Source organism: Drosophila mauritiana, chromosome 3L (assembly GCF_004382145.1).
Source record: "Drosophila mauritiana strain mau12 chromosome 3L, ASM438214v1, whole genome shotgun sequence".
In the NCBI taxonomy this organism is placed as follows: Eukaryota; Metazoa; Arthropoda; class Insecta; order Diptera; family Drosophilidae; genus Drosophila; species Drosophila mauritiana.
The window spans coordinates 14,013,803-14,041,498 of NC_046669.1; the positions used below are offsets into that span (position 1 = coordinate 14,013,803).

General features: G+C 40.6%; 4 protein-coding genes across 7 annotated transcripts in view; 1 reads left to right on the forward strand and 3 right to left on the reverse strand.

The window, feature by feature from the left end:
* Window positions 1-3,007: 3,007 nt before the first annotated feature.
* Window positions 3,008-4,783, reverse strand: LOC117140162. The gene is made up of 3 exons (XM_033302935.1): window positions 4,639-4,783; window positions 3,436-4,245; window positions 3,008-3,204 (listed from the first exon to the last, which is right to left on the reverse strand). The coding sequence occupies exons 1-3, from the start codon at window positions 4,766-4,768 to the stop codon at window positions 3,113-3,115; spliced, it is 1,032 nt and encodes a 343-aa protein (XP_033158826.1). The 5' UTR covers window positions 4,769-4,783; the 3' UTR covers window positions 3,008-3,112.
* Window positions 4,784-5,623: 840 nt separating this feature from the next.
* Window positions 5,624-11,991, reverse strand: LOC117139548. Its single transcript, XM_033301938.1, has 2 exons — window positions 11,677-11,991; window positions 5,624-8,923 (listed from the first exon to the last, which is right to left on the reverse strand). Exons 1-2 carry the CDS (start codon window positions 11,822-11,824, stop codon window positions 5,988-5,990), a joined length of 3,084 nt encoding a protein of 1,027 aa, XP_033157829.1. The 5' UTR covers window positions 11,825-11,991; the 3' UTR covers window positions 5,624-5,987.
* Window positions 11,992-12,319: 328 nt separating this feature from the next.
* LOC117139550 lies at window positions 12,320-14,811 on the forward strand. 2 transcript variants are annotated; one of them, XM_033301941.1, is made up of 6 exons: window positions 12,320-12,552; window positions 12,716-12,939; window positions 13,101-13,290; window positions 13,496-13,806; window positions 13,978-14,067; window positions 14,320-14,811. In XM_033301941.1, the coding sequence occupies exons 3-6, from the start codon at window positions 13,113-13,115 to the stop codon at window positions 14,635-14,637; spliced, it is 897 nt and encodes a 298-aa protein (XP_033157832.1). In that variant the 5' UTR covers window positions 12,320-12,552; window positions 12,716-12,939; window positions 13,101-13,112; the 3' UTR covers window positions 14,638-14,811. The 2 variants fall into 2 exon arrangements, with proteins under 2 accessions (XP_033157832.1, XP_033157833.1); XM_033301942.1 differs by lacking the exon at window positions 13,978-14,067 and having other exon boundaries at window positions 12,320-12,939.
* A 226-nt stretch (window positions 14,812-15,037) lies between these two features.
* Window positions 15,038-27,696, reverse strand: part of LOC117139547 — a 121,035-nt gene continuing 108,376 nt past the window's right edge. For all 3 annotated transcript variants that reach the window (XM_033301935.1, XM_033301936.1, XM_033301937.1), the window contains 5 exons: window positions 16,860-19,285; window positions 16,663-16,791; window positions 16,139-16,553; window positions 15,629-15,769; window positions 15,038-15,564 (listed from right to left, as the gene is read on the reverse strand). In XM_033301935.1, the coding sequence (XP_033157826.1) occupies window positions 15,416-15,564; window positions 15,629-15,769; window positions 16,139-16,553; window positions 16,663-16,791; window positions 16,860-19,285 (3,260 nt within the window). In that variant the 3' untranslated portion in view covers window positions 15,038-15,415. The remainder of the gene's footprint in view (window positions 15,565-15,628; window positions 15,770-16,138; window positions 16,554-16,662; window positions 16,792-16,859; window positions 19,286-27,696) is intronic.

Below are 27,696 nucleotides of genomic sequence, written 5' to 3' on the forward strand. Positions count from 1 at the left end.
CAACGAACTAACCTCTTTCCTGCTCCTTTCCAGTGGAAAATCTTATTTTAAAGTAAAGTACAGATATGGCTAAGTAATTTTCGGTGGGAAAAAATGTTTTTTATACTAAAAAACTCTCATGAAGGGCACAGAAATTTTGTGAAAACTGATTAAAACAAATCGAAAGTTTCATATTTCCGGTGAAGCTTAACTTTAACTCAATTTTGTCTATATTCAATGGGATCTCACAGACTTATATATTAGAAATATATATTTTAGCTCATGTCCGTCTAAAAGCAAAAGTTTTGTTCAACAAAAAGGGGAAGAAAATGGAAATGCAGAATGCAGTATAGAAATCAAAAGGGAAAAGTCAGCGAAAACTTTTTGGAAAAAATAACAAGGGCAGTCGCACTTAAATCAAAGAATTTACTGTGGACATAATTATTGATATGTAGATAGGCTGGAATTTTCGTAAATTCATATTACATGCTACATCTGTATTCCATTTCGAACTTTAATTTTAATTTTAATATTATTAATACATTTTGAATTTTGTTTAAGCTTCTAGAAATTATTGGTGCAGCCAGACAAAAACAAATATTTGATTCATTGTTCTTGGTTGCCACCACACTCAAAATAATATACGTAAGACTTTATAACTCATTAAAATCTCTTTGGTAGAAACGAAACTGGGCACACATTATCTATTATCACTTGTTTTTCTTTCAGTGAACGAGTAGATGAAACGGCGGAAGGAAGCGAAATGAAATTTCTTGGAGAGTGAAGTGATATGCTTAAGCAGCAGCAACAAAGCCAAAAGTGAATGAAAGGCGGCGAAATAAATGAAAATGCAAAACGGGAAGAAGTTAAAAGTTTTGTAATAAGTGCAGCCAAGAAAACCCAAGGGGCTGGTGGGCGTGGCAGGGTCACATCAAGTGCGACAGCTGCAAAGCCGCAACGCAATGAAGAAAACTTTGGTCCTGACAGCAGCAGCGCCGCAAAGTAAATGAAAAGACGTTAGTATAGTGTTGTATACATAGTTGGGATTGTGGTTGTTGCTTGCATTCTGATCCAGAACTGAACTTCTTAATTCGTCTCGTTAGCTGAGTCATTTTGCGGTGCTAAGGAAACAAAATATACTCACCATATAAGTACAATTCATGTAATTCTGGTTTTTATGCATACTATGTCGTGCGAGGTGCTATACATATATCAAAAGCCGTTTTAGGGTTAGATGATAGGTAAAAAATATACTAATTGGAATCAATATTGAAAACTGGTTAATTTTTCATAGGCTAAGGTAGCTCAAATCCCCTACACAAACTGGCACCTCAATCAAGCGCCAATTGTTGCAGATCCCCCTTTAAATTCCGCTCCCTTTTTTGCCACCCATGCAATGCAATTCCATCTGCAGGCCTACCCACAATAGTTAACAGCATTGTTACACTTTTAAACGGTATACTTACACCCATTCCATGTGATTCGAATGGGTATATTAACATATGTCAAAATTAAGAACATCTTTCGTAAACTTTTCAAGCCAATCCTATTTTTAAACAACTAAATCGGAAAATGCCTTTCTTATTTGTACTTAATATGCCATGTTTAACATCATGACAAACTGATTCGCAGGGTATTTCGCAGTTCGTACCTTTGTTCTAAATGGCTCTATTGCAATGTGCGGCAAAAGGTAAAAGCGAACTTGCAAAAACCCGAAAACAAAAACCAAATGTGAGCCCCTACGATGCCAGGACTGCAGCACTACTGATATATGTACAAGTACCAGAACCACCAGCACCACCAATGGACGCCTCCTGGTCGGGACCACTGCGGTTCATTAGCGGCTCCAAATGCGATTTGTTCGCAATGCAAAGGGGCGGTGGAGTGGGTGGTTTGTTCGGATAGAGGGAGGTCAAGGGGGAGTTGATTCAAACTAGAACACATGAGCACGTAATTTAGTAGCCGCTTTAGCGCTTTTGTATGAAAATCACAACGGCAGCAGCAACGAAATCGCTGAAACTCCGACAACATACAGCAGAGATGACATCCACTTATTTCACCCAGCTCTCCAAAAGAAGAATATTTTTGGTAGGTAGTAAAAATTATCAACAATTGATTTTGAAAACAAAACACAAATACAAAACAAGATATTCATAATTAACCAACAGTGCAATGATATTTATTAAAATGTTATGTAGAAAGGATGAAGTTGAAATATTGAAACTACAGTTTCACAATCATGTAAATATTGTTGTCAAAACTCTCTCACCTTTAGGTAACAAAATATGGACCATATGAAATGAAGTAGAATAGCTAATGTTTTATTATGTTTCCCGATAAAAACTTTAAAATAAATCTGCCAAGTTGGCATCTCTGTCATAGAGTCCTCACTCCGAACGAACTCTTCGACGGCACCCCTGCGTTGTTTATGGCCATGTGCCACATTGGGATCACATTCGGGCCACTTTTGTGTGTGGGTCCGGTTTTTGCCGTTAATTCCTTTTTATAAATAGCAAGCGATACAATACACCTCCGCCTCCCTGCTATTACGACCAAGAAAAAAAACTAATTTTATTTGTTAGTTGGGTGGTTAGTCCACGGCCAAAACTAATCAGCCTTTTCTTGGCCAACATGCAAAGCCTGAACTTGGATTATGTCCGGCCCATTTGTGTCTTCCCTTTGGAATATGTCGTCTGCTGTGGTAAATATGGCAGACTTCAGTAAAATAAATTAGATAAAAATGTTCAGATGGCACAAATGGAGTTAGTACGGAGTATTCAGTTTAATCAAAATGGTATAAATGGGCTATCCATAAAAAAATCTTAAACCACAATAACCACTTATTCTGGTAAAATACCCCTTTCTATAAATGTTATAGTGAGTATCGCCAATTCCAAAATTCCTAATCGCTGACATCCAACTTGGTTTCAATATGAACAAGACAACTATTTATATTTACTCAACCCAGTCAGATAAGTCCAATCAATTGCTGATAGTGAATGAATGCGAAAATAAAACCAACTGCTAATTGCTTTTATAAAAATTGATTAAAAATCGTATAAAGTCTTAAGAATACAATAGCACACAACCAGTTAGATTTGAATAATTTCCGTTTTAATGGGGACAGAGTTATTTAGTGGATCCTTGCCAAAAGGGCAACAAGAGTCATCTTGGGATCAAACTTGGCATCGCCAGCCACAGAGATATCGGGCAGCTGATTGGCAGCTATAAAAAATAATTTTAAAATTGAATTTAAATTTAAATACCAAAGTTAATCTTATGAATACAAATATATTTCCCCTTATCAATGCTAAGAGCAGCACTTTCATATTTCCAGAAGACATGACAAAAAATTTCACATAAAATATTTTTATGAAAAGGTAATAAAATAAATTTCTACGCCCAATTGGATTTAATTTAAAATGAGTAATACTTTTTTAAAACAATATTACTTACCCTTATCCTCAGCATCGGAAGCCACGGACACATCGGGAACCAGATCAGCATTAGCTTGGAAAATTGGCTCTACAGGGTTGGCTCCGGAAACCTTGGTCAACTGGGGCAGGGCCTTGAGACCGACAACAGCCTGCTTGGGGGTCACATCGGCGTCTGAAGCAACGGACATGTCGGGAATAAGATCGTCATGGGCATGAGTCATGATCTCCACTGGCTCGCCTCCAGAGACCTTGGTCATTTTGGGCAGGGTCTTAAGGCTAGCAACAACCTTCCTAGGGGTATCATCAGCATCGGATGCAACGGACATGTCTGGAATTTGATCGGCGTCGGCATGGGTCATAAGCTCCACTGGCACGCCACCAGAGACCTTGGTCATTTTTGGGAGAGCCTGCTTGGGGGTGTCATCACCATCGGAGGCCACAGACATATCGGGAATCAGATCGGCATCCATGTTAGCAATAGCACCAGCGATTCTGTCCAGCAGTGGCTTCTTTAGACCAAAGGAGGCTCGCTTGGGAGTTTCATCAGCATCGGAGGCCACGGAAATGTCGGGGATTAAGCCGGCGTCAGCCTGGACAGACATATCGGGGATCTCAGCGATCATGGGAGCAGCGATCTTGGCGATCGGAGCGACCTTGAACTCTGCGGAGCGCCTCCTGGGGGTCTCATCGGCGTCAGTGGCCACCGACATATCCGGCAGCACACCCGCTTCCGACTGGACGGACATGTCGGGTACGGCGACAGCGTCGGCCAACACGGACATATCCGGAATCATGTTCTGTAATAGGATCTGCATCTTCTGGACGATGGCTAAGCGGATACAATAAAAATCATTTTTGTAATTGGATTACTTACTGCTCATTTTATAACGAGATAGAACGACTATCAGATACCCTTAACTTAAGAAGGAAAAATTCAAAACACTTTGGTCATATCGATATACTTATTAACGATTATAGTATAATGATATACGAGTAACGGGTATATAAAGCTTTCGAGTTGAGTTGATTACCTTGTCTAGACATCTGGTGATTAGTATTGATATGTTACAATTTCCAAATCCAAAGACATCTTGTTTTTCTTTTGAGTTAGTTTGTAAACGTTTTAAGCGTATGTATTTCTGTTCAAGTCGTTCTATCCAAATGCTAAGCGAAATCCATACAGCGTATTGTACCACCTGGTTTAACTAATACTGTCCCTTACCTTCCATCTGGGGGAGATTATGGGTAGATTGGATCTCGTAGGCCACAAAGTGCCTAGTAGGTGTGCGTGGCACGATTCCACCGCTGACCAGCGGAAGGATGAGGAGGGCGCAAATGGCAAAGAATTTCATGGTGATGTCTCGAATTCGACTGAACCCCGCGGCCACTTGAAGAGAGGTTATATAGCGGCCTTATCTGGGCACTGACTCCCTTATTTACGGCCCATTGGCAATAGACCTCTCCAGATTAGATTCCCAGTCAAATGTGCAAAAAGAACAGCATATCGGATGGTACTGGTACCTTGTAAATCTTTACCGGTGGTTCACCCAAAACGGGAAGTATTGATTTCAATAACGTGACCATGCAGCAGAATTGCCGCTGCCCTTTTGAATTACGTTAGATCAAATTTGCAAGTTTTTTTTTTTTGCAAATTTATTTGATTTAATGACGTTTTAATCTCTGTGGTATAAAATATACCACAGCATTACAAAATTAAATATATAGAAGATATGTTATTACTGAATTCTTATGTATAGGTTTTTCTTAGCTGCGTCAGCCTATTCATATCTAATCATTTGTTATCGATGACGTGTTACTTCGTAGTTTAGTCCACGTATTTATCCTGATAGTGGTAATTGCATCAGTTTGTGTATTTTGGAACTGTTAATTCCACTGACTCACTTAAATGTACTGATAAAAACAATTTCATATTATTGATCAGTATCAAAATACTCAAAAGTTCATAGATGAAGATTTGGGAATACTCCAGAATCGGGACCACAATTTTACTAATCTCTCTGGTAGTAGAACGTCTGAGCACCCTCCAGTTTGGTTAACCAAACAAACTAATTTTCAAAAGTGGAGATGGTTGTGTCGTATAAATGCACTGCAATATATTTCACTACCTAACCAAATTAGAATAATATTCTAGTGACTTTGACCTAACTATGTATAAAAATATCATTCCAAAAAAACAAATTGAAATATTTTTTCAGTTGTCCTTTTTGTTTAACTTATAAAGGCAATATTTATTCGATATATAGAACTACAAAATGTGAAATAAAGTTAAGATTAGATTTCTCATTAATCGTTTTTGTTGTGCAAATTTTGAACAAAACTGTCGGTTTTTTTCGTTTTAAAAATTATGAACAAAAATGGCAAAAGTTAAAAACTTTTTGCAAAAAAAATCAGAAATTCTTAAAATTATATGAAACTATAAAGAATGTTTAACGTAACATTATAAGTGCATTAGATAGCTTATCAATTTTTCAACGTTTTATTTATGATTTAATTAATCTGTCTTAATTCTTTACTCTATAATCAATACTCGGCAATTGCTTTGGCCTGGGCTTAAATACCGAGTATGTCATTGTGATCCTCCGCGGAATCCACTGGCTCTCGCTTAAGGTTTTCCAGCGAAAAATCATCTGCAGCAATAGTGGCTGCTGTCTCCGAGGATTCAATTTTATTTCTCTGCAACGTCTGACTGGGCTGCTGAAGAAGGTCCTGAAAGGAGGTTTTGGTATTAGCCACCACCAAGCTGCGCTTCAGCGCCGAGGATGGCGAACTTTCTTCGCCGTTTACAGAGGGCGTTGCAGCGGGCTTGGGCTGGACAAAGTCATTGAAGGCAGATCCTTGCACACTGGCAATCTGCGGGATTTTCTGAAGCAGGGAGCCACCGCCAGTGGGCGAGATTTGCTTTTGATAAGCAGGAACACATCCCACGGACTTCCTTACTAGTAAACTGCCGCTTTGCGATGCGGTGACCACTTGACTCGCAGCTACGGTAGAATACCGAGGGCGTTGGGTAGGTGGCACCATTCCATGCCCAGGTGCTATTAATCGCCGCTTAAGCATAGACGCATCCATACCGCTAGAATTGGAGTTTATAGGGCTGCCATTAGCGGAACCTTGGCTAGCGTTTTGGGCATTGGGTGGATTGCTGCTACCGCACACGGAATACCTCCTGGAAATGGCGTAAGCCTTCTCGGAGGCAGCTCCCTTGGCCGTCGTCGGTACATTGCCTTGTCCAAAGAACTTGTTGATCAATGAACCCTGCGGCCTTACAGCAGCCACTATAGCAGCTCCTTTGGGACTGCCTGTTGGGGCGTTGTTGGCCACCTTGACCGCACTATGGATACTGTCAACACTATCCTTGCGCAACATTTCCTGAGGGACACTCAAGTTGGCATTCGGTTTACCACTTATAGGCGCTAACCTGAACAACCTCTTATCTAGTCCACCCGACGGGCTGGTGGGGACGATCTCTTGTCCAGTGCCTTGCTTGTATGCCCTCTGAATGACTTGGCGTTGCACATTTGGTCGGGCTCCTCGCTGTGCCTCAGGAACAATTGCACTGCGGGAAGCTGTAGCTATAGCTGTAGCTTCTCCTGGCGGTCTAATTAGGGTAACTTTAGCCGCGCTCACCATGCTGACTAGCTCCCTGACTAATCGAAGTTCTGGATCTGTAATGTGCTCAAATCCTGAAGGAGTGTTTATATTAAAATGCTGCAGTTCTTTAGACGTTGGGAAATCGGTAGCATCATCAAAGGTCTCCATCAGCGCTTGAAATACTTTTTTCTTAAAGTGCATCTTCTGACGGGGATTCATTTCCTGCATCTGGGGCTTGATCATTTCGAGAAAGTAATTGTCGGAGAAAGGATTCGGAACTCCGGTTTGAGTGCTTCGCTCAGCCATTTTCAATTGGGTCATTCCCTTGCCGACCGGAACGGATGTTCCAGCTGTGGTGGATGTGGGTATATTAGCCTTGCTGCTGCAGCTGGTGGTAGATGAATTGGGACTGTAACTTATAACATTTACGTTTTCAGTAGTTTTGATGCTGTTGTTAGTGGTACCTTTGGCAATGGTACTGGTAGTAGCGGTGCTGTTGCTTATGCTAGTAACGATGTTGCTTTTGATAGCAATGTTGCTTATGTGGCTGCTACCACTCGCGGCGGAGCTGGTGGGCTTACTAACGGTCAAGACTTTGGTGTTTATTGGCGACTGTGGCTTGGTCTGCGTTTCCGGCGAAACTATTCGCTGCACCACAGGTAGCTTTTTGGGCGGCCTACCCACGGATCTCCTTTGTGGTGGAGCAGAACCCTGCGGGTTAGCGATCGCTGCATCGGTCTTCGGATATATCACCGGCTTCTCTTGCTGTTGAGTCTTGATTTGGTTTTGATTTATATTCACAACTGCAGGCACCTCAGGTCTCGGGTAGATGTCATCCCGATGACTTACTTCCCTGATCTGGACTTGCCCGGATGGCGGCTTGCTGATCGGCTGCGATCTGGGGACTGGTGTCATTTTCACAGGCGATGTGGAGCTCCTTACTCTGTGCACAGCCGCTAAACTCATAGATATCCTGCGCTGCAATCGCGTCACTCGTTGTTCTTGGTCTGGTTTTTGAATCGGTAAATCCTTTATCCCAGCGGAACTTATTGATGCACGGGTTTTGCGACGTAGACGTCGGGATGGAGAAATGGTGTCGCTGCCTGTGACGCGTTTTTCACCATATTTACCATATTCATCGCCACTATCCTCCATAGCGTTCTCCAGAGGATCCCCGGAATTAGAATTTAAAGCCTTGGATTCAACAAACGAAGCCGTCGAATTCTTTCTGCCAATGACTAGCAAGCGAGGATCTCTGTTTTGCTTGACAAAGAACTCCGACCGGCTAACAGTTGAATCGGTGTTATTCTTCTCAGAAGACTTCTCCGGCGTAAACTCCTTTTCCTGATTCGATTGTTCCAAGTCAAAATCGAAACCTTCCAGATCGTCTAGGTGCTCCTCGTCCATGCACTCGTCGTCTTCATTATCAGACTGCAGAAAACTATCGAGTTCAGGAACCTTCTCTGGTTCGTCCGATTCCTCCAATTCATCCAACTTCTCTTCAGCACTTTTCCTCCTAGATCGCTGTTTCTCTCCGTGATTTACGAAATTTTCTCTCTTGTCTTGGGATTTTTCCTTACGAACTTGATTTGCCAGCTTGACCTCCTTAACTAACTTGCTTGTCGATGATGCGCGTTCTTTTAATAACGCCTGAGAATGGTGATCTCCGCCCTCGCTGTCCCTATTGTTATCCCTGTCCTTGTCCGATAATACGCTGCGGTCGTCGTCGGCAGCCATGTCGTCAGCTATGTTTAGATGGCGGTCCAAAAAGCGCAGCTCATCGGCCAGCGGATAAGCCAATCGACGCTGGCCATTTCGGCGCCGGTTGACGTCAGCGTTGCACCAGCGGGTATAGTCATTTCGCAGCTGACGCCAGCGTCGCTTGCATTTTTCCACTGCAAGAGGGAAGAAGAGGGAAATGTTGAGGCTAGGTAAGAAAATATAATACGTAATATATATCAGGCAACAGGTAGCGGCCCAACCTTTTCTTCTAGCATAACACCCCCTGAATGCCCGGAAAATTCCACTTATCTTAAATCTTAAGCTTTTTGTGCATATCAGATAAACAGGTAATAAGAGCTCAGGAATGTGTATTAATAATTGGAAGAGACACTAGTTAAATCATTTTTAATTTAAAAAGTTTAATTTGCGCTTGAAAGTATGCTATGTGTGAATATTTAAATACTGAGTATTCGGTGCCGAGTACATGCCCTGCAGTTTATATATATGTATATATTTATACATACTTGTTTAAGCTGCCTGAAGGTAGCAGTATTTAATAATTTAGATCTACACGTATAAAATTTATTAAAACTATAAAAATAAAAGCAATGCAGCTACACATTTAATCGCTAGTCAATAACACCACAAAATCGGGGCATCCTACAACCCGGATGGAGGACCTTGCACTCCGCACCGACGACAATTCAGCACGGACCCCGCACTCAAGACACATTCCTTGTTTTTAATAAGAATATTTTGGCAATATATAATAATTTCGGTTTAAATTTATTAAAATCGGACGACTATGAGATACATTGTCATTACGAACAGTAGGAAAATGATTGGTCTTATTCGGTGTATACTAGTTATTTCTATATTCTTTTTTAATAGATCTAATTTGTATGGCTCTTCATATAGCTGGCATAGAAAGTCGCAAAATTGATTGGGAGTAATAGGCAAGAATTTCTTAGATATATAAATTCATCCAGGATAATTAGCTTCTGCTTGCCAAAGCTGCTTCTTAGTTATATGCCTTTATATTCGCCGATTAATATGGTTTGTAACAGTATATACTTTTACGCTGCGGAAGGTAATTTCAATTACCGCGTCTAAAATCCGACAAACTGACTACACTTATGATTTTTTTGTCTTCTTTTTTTCTTATTTTTCTTTAAAATTTCAATTCGGTGCCAAAAAGATTTTTAAATATCTTCCTGTCGACAATAGCGATCTCTCTTGCACTTTCATAAGGAAAGTTAAAATAAATTTCGTGTCATGAAAACTATGCTTTTTTCTAGAAAACAATTACAATTTTTTAAAGTGAAAAAAATAATATAAGAAAAATGTGTTGTATTGGATATTACTTTATATTTTTAAGACAAGGAATTTTTGGCATTTTAGTAGAATGCGAACGTTAAATTTTATAATTTTCCGGCATATCGAAGGATATTGGAGAGTCACCTAAGAAAAATTTTTTTAATTGGCGCTTGCGTCGCAATAAAATTTACAAAACTAATACAAAATATAAAAAAAATGCACTTGCGCTGCGTCCAAGTCTCTTGAATCTATATGCAGAATCTGAGCCTTTTTGTTTCTTTAGTTCCTAAGATCTCCTTATATGATCGGAATCGCTTTCTTCTACCAGTTGCATACTTTACATTTAATCTACGAGTAAGGCGTATCAAAATTAGTACCATCCATCTATCTGCATGACCATATATGACAAAATATGTACATACATACATATTTATAAGGCATGCAGCCCAAGCTTCTAAAATATGTTTTAATTTGTTAGTTAACAAACCGTAGACATTGCAGAAACACCTTTTTTCTTTTACCCAAACACCCCATTACTTAAGAAATAGATGTGTTAAATAATCGTGCGAAGTTTAGTAAAAGGTGTCAGAAACAACGTTGAAATAAACGCAATCAAATTGCGAATCATACTTAAAAATGAACATGCACGTGTTAATGTACATATGTACACACAATAGGATTTTTCTTTCTTTTGCAATATATAAATAAAACTTACAGGAAGAAGGGTCGAATAAGACGTCCCCCATCATTGGCAATATTTATTCTGTTCTCAGATAAGAGAGCGACAACTTATGTTGTAGGGCTAGCAAAATTTAGCCAAAAGAACTTTCCAGCAAAAGTTTTAGGGTCAATCGATATGCACCGATAACAAAATCAGAGATGCATGGATAAATCGGACTACCCACTCATAATATACCGATATAATACAATATACCAATTCTGTAATGTTAAATTTTACTCAGCTAAGAGTCGATTAGTGTTACCAGTTTATGAAAACGCGCAGAAGAAAAAGGACTTAAATGATTTTAAAAAAAATTTGTTTTAAAGCTAATAAGAATTAAATGTAATAGATTTGGCTACTCAATGATACTATTTGTCATATTTTTAAAACTTTTTTTCTGTATTTAATTTATTTATTTTTAAATCTTTCTAAAATAATGTAATATTTAAATTTTAATGAATTTTTTTGAATATGAAAGAACAAGCTTGATGGAGAAAATTATAAATAAATAATAATACCAAATAAGCAAAATAACTTGTTTATTTTTTACCATGCAATCATTGCAGTTTTCAATTAACTAAATATAAATTATTTTCCTGCAATACATATAAATTTACAAAAATTATGCCACCGCAAGAAGCAATACAAATTTGGTTTAGCTATAATTTCTTCCCAAACACCTTCGCATTCAACAGGAGACTCGTTTTATATTCGAATTAATCGATGGAAGCTGCTATGACCTGCAGACATGGCGCTGCCAACTCGCACACAACTATCGACGGCCGATAATCCGGGGACGACTGACTGTTGTGCGCGCGTTGACGCTGTGCAGCACTGGCCGAAAACTACGCAACGCCGATTGCTATCCCGCTCGCACTCACGACTCACCCGACTCCCCAACTTCGGAGGCAACCATGTCCCAGGCGTTCTCACTCGGCAGGCGCTTCCTATAGTTTTCATCGGTACGATCATAAAGCGCCGTCTGCTTCTCTACCGACCGCAGCAACAGCAGGTTCAGCTCAGTGGCGGCGCTCATCGCTAGTTCACTTTGCAAGAATCCAATCGAGAGAGCTCGCTTCGCCAGGAATTTATCGGTTTTGTGTGGCAGCCAGTTATGCTACAAACGCAATTCACACAATCACAACACACGCGCGCAGCAGCTGAGACTAAAAACACTGACTGACTGCGGCGAAAACTAAAAACGAGTGTTGAGCACACACACACAGCCAAGCGAGAGTGGAGCAGAGAGCAGCGCCTTTCGTTGCAGGGAAAAGCGAGTTGGCAGGCCGAACGGTCGTGACAAGGGGTTGACCAAGGTGGCCCCGGATAAATTTATTTTTTACCTGTCGGGCTTGACTATAATATGCTTTAAGGTTTTTAAATTATTTTTTTTACGCGTTGTTCGTAATTCTCTAAATTGCTCAAACTTGTCTTTCAGTTCATTTAAGATTCATCTTATATCTTACAATAATGGCAGCTGGTACAAATATGAAATATTTGATTTTGTATATTAATTTAACAAAAATCCTAATATTCGTGAGTAAATTTCTAATTTAAAATATTTAGGGCTGGTCGGTCATTAATTGGTTGGTAAATGAGTTGGCAGCTCCTCCAGCGATCGAATGGCCCTGCCAACACCAACTGCTGTACTTTTGCCTGGCAGTGCTGTCTTTATTGAGTGAGTGTGCCTTTCATTGTGTGTGTGAGATCCAGTGGCATGTCAATAAGTTGCGCTCTCTGAGAGGGTTGTATGCTTCTCGAATGGTAACCCACGCTGCTTTGCGAAGAGAGCGACTACGCCTCTGGCTTTCTGTTTGTTGTGGCCCCTTTATTTATTTATTTTGCCGGTGGTTTATATTCTCCACCCGTTAAAGATTCAAATGTCCAGGTAATCAAATCGAATCAATCTAGTTCTCCTGTGCTTTAGAATCAAGAACAATTGCCATTTGAAATTGGAACATTCATTTGCAACTGCATCACTTGTTGGCAACAACACGAAGTCCTAGCGTTTATAATTGCAAAACACTTGTGACAGCAGCAACTCCCGCGTGCACGGAAGCAATAAGCGACTTAAACTCCAGTTTAATAAGCGAAAACTCGTGATAAAAGCACTGACATAGATTAATTGGAGCATTTTTGAAACCAACTCAGGTAAGTTTAAACGAAAGATCTGGTTTCAGAGAAAATAACTGTTGTTGAAGCCAGAGCAGAGAAGCAAAGTGGTGGCAAACAGCTGTGGCACGCGCAGGCGACACATGTTTCGGTTTCGATTTCGGGTCTTTCACTCTATTAATTAAAATTTGCTTATTTAGTTGTTATATAAGATGAATACACGCCGTCGGTCCATAGCTCCACCACAAAACGTTTACGCCATTAATGCCAGAATATGTAAATTGGTGAAACTACATCCTTGTCTTTACGATCGTCACGATGACAACTACTTGCGGAAATCGACTGTGAAAAATGCGTGGAAGGAAATATCTAATGAGCTGCGAATTACGGGTGGGTTATTATCTCTATTTCGACAATTGCATGTTGGGTATAGTTGTTTATATCACACATTAACTAAATTTATTTTAATTATTAAATTTAAATTTCATTAGAGTATAATTTTATGAGCGCCAATTTTACTTTGTCGATACTAACATACATACATATAAACACTTTTGTCATGTTCTGCTTTATTGAGTGCTATTGATCATTTCAGTTGAAAGCTGCAAGGAACGTTGGCACAACATTCGCTCCAGCTATGCCCGCTCTATTAAGCTGCATCACGGTGAGAATACGTACTATCTTAACAGCGAGCTGATGTTCCTGCAAAGGCACATTACTCCCGGAGTTTCCGTTCCGCTCGGAGGTCGTAGGTCAAGACCCAGGGCTCAGAAGGAGCACGACGAAGCGGATGTCAAAACTCCACTAGAGGCAATCCTTGAGATGGTGCACTCCCCGAGCTGTCTGGATTCGGAGCATGCGCAGAGCCGCCACAGCACCGACTCTGCATCGGCGACGGAAGTTAAGGTGGGAGCAATACTCAGATGTATTTTGCACCGTTATAAACTATACTTCAAAGTTAAATTTAAAGTTAAAGCTATGCAAATTAGCTTAGTTTTATATTGTCACCCCGTTTTTATTTCAAACCTGAAATTTGTATTTTTAATTTTAATGATGCAGTTTCATTTCATCCTTCAGACATCACAATGTAATAATGAAGCATCATCAATCATGGATTTCGGGGGCACGGTACCTGCAGAAATGCGCACAGTGAGCGACAGCGGGAAGGTGGGAGCAATTATCAGATCGATTTTAGCCGATTCAGTAGTACACAATATGTGTATCAGTAATATGTATCCGTATATAACAATTTCTAAAATAATGTTAAATTGTGGATACAATTTTCTCTTAGAGAAAATGTTTTTAAATATACTTTATATAGAGTGCTACCTTTGCTTGAATTCCTCAAAGTAACAATCTATTCAATGTAAAATTTAATTTGTACCGCGTTATTTATGATTTGTTATTTTCTTATTTCAGACATCAACCCGCAGTATTGAAGCATGGCCAATCATGGATTTCGATGACGCATTCCTGCATGGACTGCGTCCCGAAATCAAGCACATGAACTTCCGTCAGAAGCTGTACTTCAAGCGTCGTGTGTACGACCTGCTTGGCGAGGTATTCCATTCCGAGGAGTCAGCCTCACCAACCAACCCGGCGCAGCCGCATCCCAGGGAGAATGTCAACGGAACGCTATCCACAACCTCGTGTCCCTCTCCGGCGAATCCACTGCAGCACTTGGGACTAATGTTGCAGCTGCCAAAGCGGGTGGCCAATGCAAGCCAAGATTTGTAGCTTGCGAACTGCTCATAGCAAAGCTTTAATCCACTGATATCGAATTTATGTACAGTACATAGGACAAATAACATTTTAAATTGTTTTTAGGAATGTCCCCATCATGTATAAACAGCCTAATGTGAAGTTGACATAAAAACTAAATAAATGAATTTTTCTAAATTCAAAACTAGACTCCATTTTTGTTGGAAGGGAATAAATACAAACTAGACAATTTAAAAAAGTTACATTAAGGTTAATTTCATATATGTAGTATGTTTATTTTTAGCAAATACTTTTGTATACGTAAACATTGTTTTTGTTGTTCTTTAAATAAAATAATAATTATTAAAATAATATACATGTATAACGTTCCCGTATAATTTATGGCATAAAATATAATTGTTTTTTTTTCGTTATGTTTTTTTGAATAATAAGTTGTGTATAAGGAAATAGCGCTGCCCGATGGCTGGCTTCAATTTGATTTAAGGTTTTAATACGTAAATTAGTCTCGATTAGTAATATGTACAATCATCGATCAGTTATAGGTATGTAAGCAGGGCATCAAAAGGTTGTAAGAGTTTAAACAATTGCACTTTAAATTAAATATCTATTAAATTAGGCATACAATTAAAGGTTTGTTTAAATGCAAAACAAATCGCTCGCAGCATTGATCCATCGAATTGGCAAGACCCCCAAGGTTAGACCGGTTAAGGGGTAACCAAGCTAATTGGCTTAAATCTAACAAAATTGTGGCGCATTCTTCCCCATCGTTGGCATTTTATTTAGACCATCCTATCTAGGCGAAACAAATCTTGACCGGTCCCAGCGGCAGTTGCTTCATATAGTTCCAGGCATCCACACGCGTCATCCGCGACGTGGGGGCACCATTGATGCTAAGGATTTCGTCGCCATTGCGCACCTGGTTGGTCTTCTGGGCGGCACCACCTGGTTAAGAAACACAACCTTCATTAATAATCGCTTTAAAGAGAGGATGACAAATTAACCTTACCCATGAACACCTTTTTGACAATAAGGGGACGATTTCCCAGCGGCGAATCAAAGCCTCCTTCGATGGAGAAGCCCAGTCCACAGCTGTCCTTAACAATCTCCACACAACGAGCTCCACCTCCACTGGCCGCCGCATCCTCCGCTATAATGACACCGGACTCATTTAAATAATTTATGAACAATGGACTTTTAGAAATATACAACAGGGCAGGGTTGCAACAAATTTAATAAAAAATATGGGATAAATATTTCCATTTTTGTACTATACAATAAATTTCACATTTATCGGAGTATTTTCAACAAATAATATAAATATTTTGATTAATGGAATTTAAATTGACTTACTATTAAATAATTTACTGGATGTGTAAATAATACTTATTCAAATTCATTTCATACAGATTTTTTTAGATATTACGAAAAAACAATGCAGAGAGTTCTTTTACGATTAATGTACATATATAATTTTTAACATTTTTAAATTAACTTTTCATCTAAAAGGCTTACTCACCCTGTGCACGAATCTCAGCTGCGATGGCATTTCTGGCCTCAGCCGCCCGTTCCAGGAGCTCACTCGTGCTAAGCTTGGCGGCATCTCCGCGGGACAACTGCCTCCTGGCCCGGATACCCGCGATGGTGGCCTCCGCATCCTCGTCGTGCAAGCTCGCCGGCTGCGGTGGACTTACGGATCCAGTGCTGGGAGTAGTAGCCACTGGCGATTCACCAGCCTCATTGGACACCAGATCAAGATCCAAGTCCAGAGATCGGGAGGCCTTGTGGTAGTTCCTCTTGCGTTCATAGTCCAGCTCCGTGGGTTTCTCATTAAGCGAGCTAAGTGATCCTAGGGAGGATCGTTTCTTGGTAAGCGCCTTCACCACCAGCGACTCGGATCGGGTCACCACTAGCACTACTTCAGGTCGGGGGGTCTGTTGAGAAAAAATGTTTCAGCTAAGGTTGAAGAAGAAGATAACTTTCCCTAGATTACAAAAAGTGCACAATTTTATGCTCACTTTTCTAACCAAACATTAAAAATACCTTAAGCACACTGATGGATTCACGGTGCGTCAGTCCGCGCATACTCATTCCGTTGACGGCAAGGATTCGATCACCCTTCTTTACACGTCCATCCTTGGCAGCTGGCGTGTTGCTCAGGATTTTGTGGATCTGGTGGGTATTGAAACAAGTTAAGTTAAGATCATGTTTAAAAGTGAGAATGGCATGCGTTAACCCACCGTGATTTCCTTAGCCTCATAATCAGAACCGCCGGCCAGAGTAATTCCGATGCTGCTCTCGGGATTTTCCCTTTGCAGGACGATGATGAACGCCTCTGGGGTCTTTAGCGGAGGATCAGCCTCCTCGACTATCTGCTGGACATCCTGCGCGGTGATCAGACTCTGGTTGCTGCCCAGAGAGGAAAAGCTGCCGAATTCGGTGGCCGTTTCCTGGGTGGTGCTCACGTTTTGGGTGGTGGAACTAACGCCGGAGGAACTGGACGCCAGGGAGTCCAGCGAGGAGAATCGTTCATGATGGGGCTTCTGAGTAACCTTATGGATTACGGGCGAGTGGTTTTGGGTTTGAGCTTGGGCTGCAGCACTCCTTTCGAACTTTTCGCGCAGTTCGGCGGTTGTCTGTTGCTTAAGAGGTTCCCTTTTCGCGGATGGTAGCAGCATTGGGAGGACCATGGGTTTGACCTGCTCCACTTTGACCTTAGCCTCCTGGTTTGGATCTCCTTTGAAGCTGGCCTTGCGCTCCTCGTCTATGAACATGGCACTGATCTTGGCAGGCGTATCAGATCTACGGCTGCTGTCGTCCGTATCCGAGGTTAGTTCCACATAGGCAGCCACACTGATCAGCTTATCCACTACCAGTTGTTTGCCCAGTTGGATCTGTTGCTGCTGGAGCTTATAGCTGGAAATGGGCTTCATTCTACGATTGGCGAGGGAACAGGCTTCACCATCGGTGCTGTCGTTATCCTCCTCTTGACCACGACTCTTGGCACTGCGACATTTGGCCGAGGCCAGAATACTTTTGCGACTGGAGAGCGCAACGGCTTCGCCATTGATCACCTGGCTCTTGAGAATCCGCCTGGTTAGATCCACCGCTGGTGTGCTGCCCAGCGAACTGCAACTGGCTTGAGATCCGGCAGAAGATCCTGATGTTAGAGTAGAGGTGTTGGAACTAGCTATCGAAGTGTTTGTTTCGGAACTGAGGGTTCTGGTTAGTGCAAACTTCTCCGGCGGAGTGGCAACCCTAGCAGTGTGCGAAAACACCGAATCCGTATCACTTTCCTGATCTAAAGGAGGTGGTGGTGGTGGTATCATCATGCTTCTTGGCTGAAGTGGTGTCAACGATGTCCTGGGTGGTTTGGCTGGTGGTTGCGAGAGCTGTTGCTCCAGGGGTCTCCTTTGATTAGTATTTAAAATGCTGCGATAGTTATTTGCGGCACCGCCTGCACCCAATTGGCAATTCCTATTCACCGTACTGCGGTGGCTTTCGCCTAAGCCGCTATCGGTACTATCCTCTCCGCTGGCTGCTTTTACCTGGCTTTTGATCTCCGGCAGATCCAGGATGGGTTCCAGCAGCTGGGGTCTCTCTGGTATGACCAATCCTCGCAGTTTCGACAAACTTCTTCTTCTTTGCTCTAGGATATTTGTAATGGCTGCCTTTCGGTTGGCCGCGTCTCCGCCTTCTCCCGAGAAACTAATCCTTCTTTCCACTCCAGAGGAATAAGATCCCCCGTGGCTTCTTCTCGGCAAAGAAGCGTAGCTCGGTGTGGGCGTAGCTGTGTTCAGGGAATACATAGAGTCGGCCACGTGCAACTGGGGCAGCTGTTTGGCCAACTGATATTGCCGCTGAACATCATTCAAATTCTCCACGCTCATCGCGCGAGTTTTCAGCGGAGCCGAGGATGCTGAGCAACTGTCCAGAAGATTTTCACTGCTCCTATTCAAGGGCTTTCGGGTGAAGGAGCTTGAAATGGGGGCTGTGGCCGGAGCTGGCGGTATGGCATCCAGTTCGTTGTTTGACGAGAACATAGCAATCTTGTCACGCACTGATTTCTCCGACTTTTCATCCTTGCGCCAATCGCTAGGCTTCCGAGGAGTACCGCCACTCAGAGATCTCTGATAGTCCCTGGTTAAACTGGGTGCTGGCTCTACGTTTATGACCAAATCCTGGCGATATACTTTCCTGGGAACTGTGGCTGGTGGTCCCGTTTTGGGAAGCGGTGGTGCAGAGGACTCATCCTTTCCGCCTTTCTGTATCTCGTAACTCAACTCGGTGGTGACCTTTAGTGGGTGGCTGTGCATGATCAGTGGTTCGCTGAAATTGGGTGGAAATTCATGACCATCGGGCGGCAGGCGCGAATAGGTGGGTGGTGAGGCGTAGCTGAGGTAATCCTGCACCAACAGCTGTTTAGTGGTGGTTGCCTGATGCAGGTGGTGCGTTGCTGTCGTCGTTGTCGTTGTTGTTGCTGTGTTGCTGCTCAGCAGCTCCATTTTGCCGGGGATCAGGGGTGCAGCAGGTTTTGTGGTTGCCGCCTCACTTGATGTCTTCTTAATGCTGCTGCTGATTAAAGTTGCTGCCGGGATGTTGCTACTGGCGTTAATGCCGCTGATGTTGCTTATATTGCTGTGGTGGTTACTGAGGGTACCAAGATCTGCAAGAGGATTGTAAAAGAGAGTGGGAAAGGTTCTGGTTAGTCAAACATAAAACACGGGGAAGTAAACAAGTGGACGTAAAAAAAGGTCTTACGAAGGTATACAATTTCTAATAACTTAATAAACATAGGAAGTTCCGAAATAAAAATTTGTGGTGACTTTAAGAAAAAATATGATATTTTTAAAGTTAATTTCGTATAAAGTTTATAATTTAGTTCTTTAGAGACAAAAGTTAGGAACACATTGGGTACATGCAAATATTCTACATTTTGACAAACTATAGGTAATAGGAATTAGAGTAGTGAGCTGTTGGGTAATCAAAAAAAAGAAAAAGGTAAATGTATTTAAATACTATTTAAAAGGTCATTTCCAGCAAAGACAAAAATCATTTAAATAATAGTCAATTAGTTGTCGGGGGAGAGCTCTGTTACAAAACTTTAATAATTATCCATCCATCCATCCCAGCCAGCGAAACTTTCGCTTCCAGCAAGCCCCCAAATAGTTGTCATTATGCGCTAACCGGAGACGAAAAACAAAAGCGAATCTTACGGATGCGATCCCAGCAATTAAAAACCGCAACAATAACAAGAAAAATTGGTTAAACGCTGCGGTTGACAGAAGCGTTTCTAAAAATCGCAAAAAGCGAGAAGAAAGAGAAGGTTCAAAGAGGCGGATACAAAGATTTAGGCAAACAAATTATATGCGAAGAAAACAAAACTTTGAAAGCAAAAACAAAAGGGTTTTCCAAAAAGCGAAAGTCGCCAAAAGAATGGTAGCGATTCCCTCAAGCGAAGAGTTGACAAAAACCTTTATGAACAAAATTAGCCAAACTCTGCTGCCTCATTTTTCGCATGTTTTTCTGGGTCACTCGGGGGTGTTTCGATGGCCAATTTCTATTTAAATAATTTATGGCTTACTTAGAAAGAGTTTCTAATGACAGCATTTAGTTTTGATTTGTTTTATGGCTCTAAATCTAAATGGAATTCGTCATAAATGGCAATACGGACAGGCTGCTGAGGAATGCTTCTTCGGACTTGTAACAATTTGCATAATTAATTGAACAAAAAATGTAAAAACAAAACGAGGCTAAATTTCATTAAAATGGAAAACGCTGCGTGGATTTTTTCCATTTTATCATTTACTCTTTCTGCCTTTTGGCCACACACACAAAATGTTAATGAACTTTAGCAAATGTAAAGTTCGCCAAAAATAAAGAAAAAAGAGTAGCAAAAAACTAAAAAAAAAAAAACAGAAGAATTGTTTAATGAAAAGAAAGGCAGGAAAAAATCATGTTTGCATGTGCCGAAACCAAAAAAATGGTTATGGCTGAAAAAATACAAGCTGAAGAAGTGCGTGAAAAATTGCAAAATGTAAAGTCAAGGGCCTATGAAAGAACTTTGACCTTGGTCATGAGAGGAAGATTCAGATTATCTGTGAATTTGGACGAATTCGTCATGATTATTATTTTTTATATAATGCATGGAATCGTTTTTGAGGTGCTGGCATTTCCACAAAAGCTTTAAATTTGCATACCAATTTTTATATATTTTTGCTGTTTAACTTTCAGACTCTTGTGTAATTACTCTGAAGTACAATCACTTTTCCTGTTGCCCGCTTTTCACAAGACTGTCGGTTACCAAAAAATAAATATTAACTCATCGAACTGTTTGCCCAATGAGCCATATCGACGCCATATCCCCCAACTGAGTCAGACAACTAACCTACGTCATTCGATGACGGAACTTCAACCCATCCAACGCACCTGCATTATATCACCCAATTACATATATTTCCCATTGAATTCAGCTACCAACAATAAAGCGATAACCCATTCAAGCTCCGAAAAATAATTGTAATTATTTATCGAACCAATCTTCCCTTACAAACCAAAAATATCTGCTACTACAGGCTTAATTAATCAAATTAGGTAAGAAAATATCCGAGTATCGCATTTTTGTAGCGGAGTATGCTGTCAAGCGATTAATCTTCGCCAAGCAAGTGTAACATGAGTGGAGTGTTTGGTATTTATGGGTATTTGAATATTCAAAAACTCGTTGCTTATCGAGTGCTAATCGAATCAACTTGGTGTCGGAGTTAAAGTTCAATCTTGGTATATTTTCGTGTATTTATTTGCCAAATGGTTCGACTATTAAGAAAAACGATTCTAAATAAGATTTCATAATTTACTGTTATTTATTTCCTCTCTTACTCAGATCTTTAATTTTATTTCACATTAGCACCCGCTGAGAAATGATCTGTTCGGGTCTGGGAGTTGGTTTTAATTGTAATTTTCAGGGGGTCTCCAAAATCCACGGGGATTCTGAACCAGCAAGTTTGTGTGAAAGGTTGCTGATACGGTATTCTTATAATGAGTGTTGCCAATTTTAGATTGAGAGCTAAAATAAGTGAAAGAGGAGCTCGTGTGGAAAGGTAATTTCATAATGAATTCTTTTCGGGGAGTTACTGCAATGCGAGGTTGGTGGCGGCGTAATTTTATGTGCTCATATTTAGTGATTTCTGATTTAACTTTATGTTTAAGAGTCACTCTGTAGCTGGACCTGTTCTTACACAATCAAGTGTGCCTAATTAAATTCATTTAATGACTTACTTTAGTCCACATTTCCCCATCTATTGATCGATGTGGTAGTTTCAATGTTCAATTACATTCTTTGGTCTTTCGTAAATACTCCATTGCATTGGCGTGCTAAAATATCATTTAGATCTCGGTACTTGACAATTTCAGTTCGACTTCTGCGGCATCTTTGGTTCTTGCCTCTTTTAATTCACCTGGTCTTTCATCAAAGCTGTCTCGAGCATTTCCGTGCCACAAAACATGCCAAAGTGTCGTCTTTAATTAGAAGTGAAACCGAAGAAAATAGATGAGTGGAAAATGGAAGACAAAGCAGCTAAAGAAGAGGCCGCCATCCAATGTCAAGTTCTTTGGAAAATCGCGCAGTGGCATAACTGCAGTTTTCCTATAATAACTTCCGCTATGCGACAGGCTCCCAGAGCGCCACCTACAGTTGATAATTATAAATGGCCTTTTTGCCGGTCTAAAGATTTTCCCACAGAACCCAGGAAAATCCTGTAACAAATTGCTCGCATTTAGCGAACAAAATGATGCCTTCTTTGGGATCCCCCCTTCTTGCTTTTTCACATTTTTCTCTGCCCTTTTTTTTTGTTGCGGTGGGAAAAATCTGAGCTTCGCGATATGGCGGGTAGCTAAATAATTGAAATTAATATTTTCTGTTGAATTTTTATGCTTTTCAACAAAGTTCTTTAAAATGAAAACAGTTTATCGCGTTTTGCCTTTTTGTTTCGCACCGCCGTCGGTCTTCTTTTGACGTTCCAAATTGACGGGAGCCAAGAGGGGTTAAAAAATGCGTAGATTGGTAGCCCGCAGAATTTTATCCCGCTTTAGCTGGTTCCTCTCCTTCTTTTGATCCCCATCGCAATTTTCTGAAGTGGTGAAAAGAAAAAATTGGATTTCCCAACTAGCGAGCTCCGCATATTTCATTTTAATTATTTTATTAAAGTCTCTCGGGCGAAATGTGCAATTATTTAAAGTGTGTTCGATGCTGAAATGACGGATTGACGGCTGGCCTAAGGTGGTTATTATGATCTAATGCCATTTAATGATCACTATCCACTGCAATCCGTTTGCATAATCATAATCTCCACCAGCTGACTGACGACTCTGCTTGACTGGTGTGTGTGTGTGTGTGCCAAAAATAAACTTCAAGTTTGCCTTGGATTCTTATGCGTATCTTTGCCATCTTTACGTATATTTTACCTGTGCCCTCCATCTCGTCACATCTGGTTTTCAAAATTGTTTTGTCATAAGAGCAGCACAAACTACAACAAGGGTTAAGAGGAATGCAGAGTGGCAACAGCTGCTCGGGCTGTAACCAGTTAGAACGGCGGTGGTATACGGTTTATTATGCGTAAAATATATAAGGGTGATGCGAGGACGAGGATATGGTCGACTGAACGCGTTACTAATTTTCAAGTCTTCATTAGGCAGGAAATATTTCAAAGGCTTAACTGACTCATAATAAAAGATTCAAGAAAACTACCGAAATTGTTTTAATAATAATAAATGGTGCTAGTCCTTTTACAAACGAATCACAAGTTTTCGAAATTAAGAACTTTATTCTACCGATGCTTAAAAGCTCATTTTAATAAATGATATAAAACTTCAAAATATTTATATGTCGTATTAACTGACAATGGTAAACCTTAATAATGATAATTTCTCTCTATTTTATTGTCACAGATAAATACAAATATTTATAATTATTATTACTTTCAAACTTTCTTTGTAGTCCTTACTACCCATATACCCCTCAAATGCCATCGTCATCTGGTTGTAGGGCACGTTAAGAAATGCGCAAGCCATTTCTTTATTAAATAAAGACCAACAGCATGTGCAAGATGGCCAAGAAGAAGAAGCAGTCAGAAACCGCTGCTCAAGACCCGGTCCAAGACCCTCATTCTCCTCTCTCCTTCTCCTTAACCCCTAGTCACCCCTCCACCGCCCTTTTCACACCTTGCTGCCGTTTTGCATTTAATGTGTCATGGTACGATGCAGTTGCTGCTGCTGTTGCATATGTTGCTGCTGTTGCATATGTTGCAGTTGCAACTTGCAACTTATGCTGCTGTTGTCGTTATGTGGCAAGCGCCAAGTGTTGCAAACAATGAGAGAGAGAGAGTGGGAGAGAGCGAGCTGGAAAAACTACTCCGATGCAGCGGAGGAAAATGTGTGTTGCCAAGAAAAATGTGCGCTTAAATTGCAGCTGAGGAGATGGAGGTGGGTTGGCTGGTAGGATGGGAAGGGGGGCAGGTGGCAGAGGGAAATGAAGTGTGTGCCGTTGCATAAATATCGAGCTAAAGTGCCACAAACGAGGGCGCGGTGCAGGGGCAGTCACCGACTGAGGTCGAATCGCAGCTGCCACACACGAAGAACATTTTACAGTAGAACATCGCTATAACTTATTATTCACCGTGCTCTTAGTAAACAAATAATGAGTCACTACTAGTAAGTATTACTTAAGTCAATATTAAAATTAGTGAAAAACTAAAATGCCAAATAAAAAATCGAATCCAGTTTTTAAAACAAAAAACTAACCCTTCAATTGAAGTCGTAAAATAATATGTGTTGTTAACTTTTATAGTAGGTTGCGTTAGAGAAGCTCTACTGTGGCTCACACACATAGCACACATTAAAAGCCGGCGGCGACTCTTTTCGAGAAGCTCGCGGCAAACTTGACTTAAACGCATTTTTTGTTGTTGTTATTGGTGTTGCTTGCATTGTGGTTGTTGTTGTTGTTCCCCATTTCGCAGCAAAGGCCTCCAGGTGCGTAGAAAAAGGAAAGAAATGGGAAAAGGGGGCCACGGAATTTGCGGCAAGAACGTTATGAATTATTTGATAGTTGGGTATATATCAGATTTGTACACGGATATATGCTTGCTCACGAACAGATGTGGAAAACAACTTATGCACAACAGGCTTAGAGAAAATAATGGAAAAGGTAATGTCGTGGAAAGCTTTATTTACGATTACGTTAATACAACACAGAAAATATACAACCTACGCTTTTCGAATAAAAAATAAAAATATACTTTGTAGAAATGCTTATAGTTTGGCAAGCTTTGCTATCCAATCAGTTCCCATGGTGCCTATAGTAGTTCCAAGAAACTAACTTTGCTTTTCCACAAAGCTCCACCATATCCGAAAAGATAATTTCCCAGGAATTTTACGATCAGCAGTCTAACGAAAAAATGCATCTCCCCATAAATTAGTTGTACTCTTAGGTCGGCTTTATTACGCTTTTTTTGTTGCTGTTGATCTTTATGAGTATAACCCAATAAATCTTTTTGCAGTTAAAAAGTAATTTAAATAAGTCTAAGATCCAAAAGTCAAATAAAGCCTGAAAAAAAGATAATTAAAATAATACCAAGAAATTACGGAAGCAACTAATTGGCTTCAGTGGAGACTGCTGGGCTTCGTTTTTATTATATTTTCTGCTTTAATTTTCAAGTGTGACATTTGTGGAGCTGTGCGGTGCTTGTGGTGCTTATATAACCCGGAAAGTCTTGCGGTTTTTATGAGATAGCCCAGTCGGCTTAGATGATGATGATGAGTTGGTACTTTTAATAACCCCGACTTGGAAATGCTTTGAATATGTCAGGAACCGTAGCGGCGGCCAGAACTTTTGATCTTCGCGTGGAGTGGAGTTAATTTGAGTGTGTTTTGTGTTTTGGCATTTCAGATATGTACGTATGCTGGAAATGCAATCGGCACAATTAAATGTTTTGCACAGCCCCGAAGAAGAATGGCAACATGGGTTAATTACTTGTACCCCAGAGAAAGGCACGCTCCGCTGCACATTTTAAGTGGAAGCCCAAGCACAAAAGGTTCAAAACTATTAAAAGTGTTTCTGTTCTCTGGTTCTGTTGCTTTTTCTGTTTCGGTTTCTGTCCCTGTTTCAGTATCTTTTTCTTTATCCATATCTGTATCTTTCTCTGCGTTTCCTCTGCGAGGAGGAGTGCACTCGATTGTGGCATGAACCGAACAACCTACCACCTGCCGGAGTTCTGGGCCCCCGACTTTTTGTCTGGGGTGCGATCTTTATCGGGGCAGGGTCCGTCACCTGAAGCTCGACTCTGAGGATTTCCAAGCGAGTGAGCAGAAGATTTCGAAAAGTAACGAACTAGAAGTTGGAGACTCTGCATTGTTTTCTTATCAATTAAAGCGTGACCTTTGTTGTGGTTTTATCTGAATCACTTGGGGAATTAGTTCGGCCAGAGAGTCGAGAGTGGGACGCCTTTATGGTCTAATTAGTTGGAGAAATCTTATGGGTTCTCAGAGTCGATGACAGACCTTTTCGGGTATTCGGTGATCACTGCCAATAAATTGTGCCTTATCGCTGAAAAGGTTGTGATAATAATTATGACACCATAACAATATCAATTAGGTAATCAAGCGGAAAATATCTATGAGCTTCGGTACGGGATTGAAGAAGCAACAACCTCTAATTGAGTCAGAAATCATTTTTAGATCCCCCAGTAAATAATATTGTGGACAACAATTGAATTTACAACAGTTGGATTCCTCTTTTATTGGCATCCCGCACAAAGATACTGTGTCGACAGGTGTCCGAAATATTTGTATACCTTTCGATTTATTCAAGTGTCTTTGAATTCGTTTCTTGTCTGGCAATAAAAGCAAAGTTGTCATTAACAAGAGGGGGAAGTGAGCAGCGCAATCGCAATGGAAATACCGAGCTTGTAAAAGTATCTGACGGATACCAAAAGTGTCAGTCAGACCAGACAAGTGTTACATGCGAAGGCGAAACGTCCACGAAAAGAATGATAACAAGTGGAAAAGTACACAAACAGATCGGATGGAAATACAATATGGTTAAAAGGGAAACCACGCTAAAAATCGAGTGTTTCAATTCAAGTGAAAATGTGAATGAATAAAATCTACCAGCGTATGACAGATTTCGTTTCAATACCTCTTCTTACCTCTAAGGTCAAGTGAAGTCAAATAATATCATTGATTTATTTAATTTAATAGTATAATAAAACATAAAACATGTCCATGTATATGTATAAAATGAACAGATGGATATTATACTTCTTCATTCCCACAGAATCATCAGCCTAATGGATCCCACCTGAGTTATATTTATTATACTCCCCGCTCCACATGCTCCACATATCTCAACATCACATCGAAATATATATCGGAGGGCATATCGTGTCCAAACCTTTGATGTGATACCGATTCCGTTACGGATCCGTTTTCTGGACTCTTTAAAAATACCAGGCACAAAATGCCCCAGAAAAGAAATGCAAAAGTTGTATAAGAAGTGACCAAAAGACAAAAAATAACTTCAAGTAAACCTTATAAAACGATCTCAATTGGTTCGCTTTTTGGAGCTTTGGTATTTCCCCCTTTTCGTCCGCCCCTTTTGCCAAATTCTCTTTAATGCGAAATTCGCAATTTTCGTTGACATTTGCAAATTCTTGTCACAAAAAGCGAAAAATTTGTTTCAGGCGAATTTCAACTATTCAGCTGCGGCCTCTTTTTCGCATTAAATGTTTTATGGCCGGATTGCTGGAGTTGCATTTAAAAGGAGGCATGCCCCCTCCGCACTCACAAGCGCTGCTTTTCATGCAAAAAATTGAATGAAAGCTGGCCAGCGATGACAGACAGCCAAGTAGGTGAGTTTGAGTTGAGTGTTTATGGTGCATTTGACACAGCAAATTTGCTGGCAAATCGCATCAAATATTTATGTTAATGCTCCTCACATTCCCCTTCCCACCGATTTAAATGAAAGTAGTTCAATTCACTGGCAGAAATGTTTGTCCATGGCATACAAATTGTCTCCGTGCTCTTTGT